Consider the following 2,608-nt stretch of genomic DNA (forward strand, 5'->3'; position numbering starts at 1 on the left):
TGTGTGGCCACTGCCTCAAGCACCACACTGCAACCGCCTTTGGCGCCTTTGTACAACCCCTGCCAAGCAAATGGACAGTTCTTCCATTTCCAATGCATGCAGTCGATGCTTCCAAGCATCCCAGGAAATCCTCTTGCTTCATTCTATGCTAGGATCCGAGCAGTGTCTTCCGCATTGGGTGTTCGCAAGTACTTGAGTCCAAACACTGTCACCACTGCCCTGCAGAACTTGTAGAAACACTCAATGGTGGTGGACTCGGTCATGCGCCCATAGTCGTCGAGTGAATCACCGGGAGCTCCGTATGCAAGCATCCTCATAGCTGTCGTGCACTTCTGGATCGAGGTGAATCCAAGTGTGTCGGTGCAATCCTTCTTGCACTTGAAGTAGCTGTCGAACTCCCGGATGGAATTCACAATCTGGAGGAAAAGCTATCGGCTCATCCGATAACGGCGCCGAAATGTTTTCTCACCGTGCAATGGAGCGTCGGCGAAGTAGTCCGAGTAGAGTATGCAGTAGACTTTCAGACGATGTCGGCTCTTTGCTTTCACCCGCCCAAGCGCCGAGCCACCACGCCGCGGCTTCTCACTGCTCGCGAGCAGGCCGGCGAGGGCGACGAGCACCATGAGATGCTCCTGCTCCTGGACGTCGACTTCGGCTTCCTCATCCAGCAACGCCGCGAGCGCCTCATCTTCGGAGTCCATCGCCGGGTCGGGCAATTCACCAAACTGGGAGATGTGGGCGCAAGCCCGCCGGCATACAAGCCCACGCGGCCGGAGCGCCGAAAAAGGTGCCCGGGGCGGCGGCGAAGAGGCTGCCTCGGCGAAACCCCTTCTTTTTCCTGGCTGAAGACGGCCTACCTAGCTGCGGCGGGCGGTGGTCGACGCCGGGGTCGACAGGGTGGCGGCCGAGCACTGGGGGCAGGAGGCGAATCTGGGCGGGTGGCTTGACTCTTCGCCTGTCAATGTGGCTCAGGAACGCTTTTCCCTTGGGCTGGAGCCCCGAGCGCCCCCTAATGCGCCGGGTTCGGCCTACGAGCGCCGGGCAAGAAAACGGCCCAAGCCGGCGGAATTCAGGCGTCCTGAGGCACGATTAGGCCGTTTTTTCAGCACCGGCGCAAATAAATCATCTGGGGAGACTGGAGATGCTCTAACACACCGTCCACCTCGTGGCAATCACTGTCATCTCTCTAGTGCACAGTGTCATTGTCCTGCAGCAATAGCGCAGAGCAAACAGCGCACCGCCTCTGTAACACGGTGAATGCACGAGCAGGGAAAGCATATATGTGTAATACTGAATTTTTTTTTCCATTATATTATCGGTCGATTGGATTGCATTAGGTCCTTCCCAATGCTTCACGTTGTGCATGTGCTAAGCAGCCACATAGGTACAAGACAAAATTTTGGTCACCATAGAGAAACAATGCCAAACGTGCAGACCTATGCAAAACACTTAAATGAAGAAAAGTTATCAAAGCGTTCACAGTAACATCAAACTCATGAAAAAATTATAGTACAACGCATTTGGACATAGTACAAGTCTTTTTTTTCGAAACGGAACATAGTACAAGTCTGACCCTTCTCCTTGGAATGCACATGCACTCTAAATCCTGGAAGAGGTAATATGGATGTCCTTTTGAAACGCATGTCTTCTCGGTGAGACCGAAAGGAAAATAAAGACACTCAATCGCTGGATCATGCGAAGCATTTTCGTCTCTACAAAAATAGAAATAACGTTAGTTGACCACTATGAACATGTGTAAGAAGAATACATTTTTATATTTCTCAAGTGAGATCCTCACCCATCTCTCAACTTCTGATGCTGATTCAGAAAGTCTCCTCTTAAGAATAGACTTCTCTGCTTCACAGCTCTCTACATCAATATCTGCATGCAAGTCAAAAACAATTGAGGCTGAACTGTGCACCTTCAGGATTTAAATGAACAAATATCTGTGACATAAAGCTAGCCCACAAAAGAGAATACCAAAAGACAACTTACAGTAATGAATTGTCACTTAACTACGGACATACAGACAGAATACTAGAGGCAAACAGAGGAAAATAGTACACCATGGAACATGTCAATTTTATTACGACCTTGCTGACCTAAAGTTTTAGTACTCAAATATGGCGATCTAGTCAGCAGTGGTTCTATTGTGGACTCTGGTTAGGAAAAGCGATCAGTATAGGCAGTGGCAATGCCGGCATTATGTCCGCAAAGGAGAGAAAAGCTGGTACCAGAGAATAGGGGATGACTAGGAGTCCTAGTCAGAGAAAGAATCAGCTAGCAGATTTGGTAGCAGGCAGCTCGGATTAGGGAAGTTCTAAACATTCTAGTTGCATTAGGTAAAGGTCAAGGGCAAAACATCCCATATACAAGGATGTATTGTATCTCACATTAGGAAGCAAGAACAATCAATCTTTCTCTCCAATTATTCTCTCCAGACACCTTCAAGTTATTTTCAGCATGGTAGTACTTACATTCTGGATCAAAGTTTACAGCAGGTTCTGATACATGAAAATACACATGTCATAGCTAAAGTGCTGAATAGATTTTGTACTAGGGCTAGGGAGAAGCTCTCAGCCCTGGAAGCAAAGATAGAAGAGTTATT

At 48.6% G+C, this 2,608-nt stretch overlaps 1 protein-coding gene across 1 annotated transcript in view; it reads right to left on the reverse strand.

Annotated features, from left to right (window-relative positions):
- Window positions 1–1,420: 1,420 nt before the first annotated feature.
- Window positions 1,421–2,608, reverse strand: part of LOC123172601 (peptidyl-prolyl cis-trans isomerase CYP23) — an 11,457-nt gene continuing 10,269 nt past the window's right edge. The window contains exons 7-8 of the mRNA XM_044589544.1: window positions 1,799–1,881; window positions 1,421–1,712 (exon numbers count right to left, since the gene is read on the reverse strand). Coding sequence (XP_044445479.1) covers window positions 1,692–1,712; window positions 1,799–1,881 — 104 coding nt within the window. The 3' untranslated portion in view covers window positions 1,421–1,691. The remainder of the gene's footprint in view (window positions 1,713–1,798; window positions 1,882–2,608) is intronic.

The sequence above is a fragment of the Triticum aestivum genome, unplaced genomic scaffold (assembly GCF_018294505.1).
Source record: "Triticum aestivum cultivar Chinese Spring unplaced genomic scaffold, IWGSC CS RefSeq v2.1 scaffold47001, whole genome shotgun sequence".
Taxonomy (NCBI): Eukaryota; Viridiplantae; Streptophyta; class Magnoliopsida; order Poales; family Poaceae; genus Triticum; species Triticum aestivum.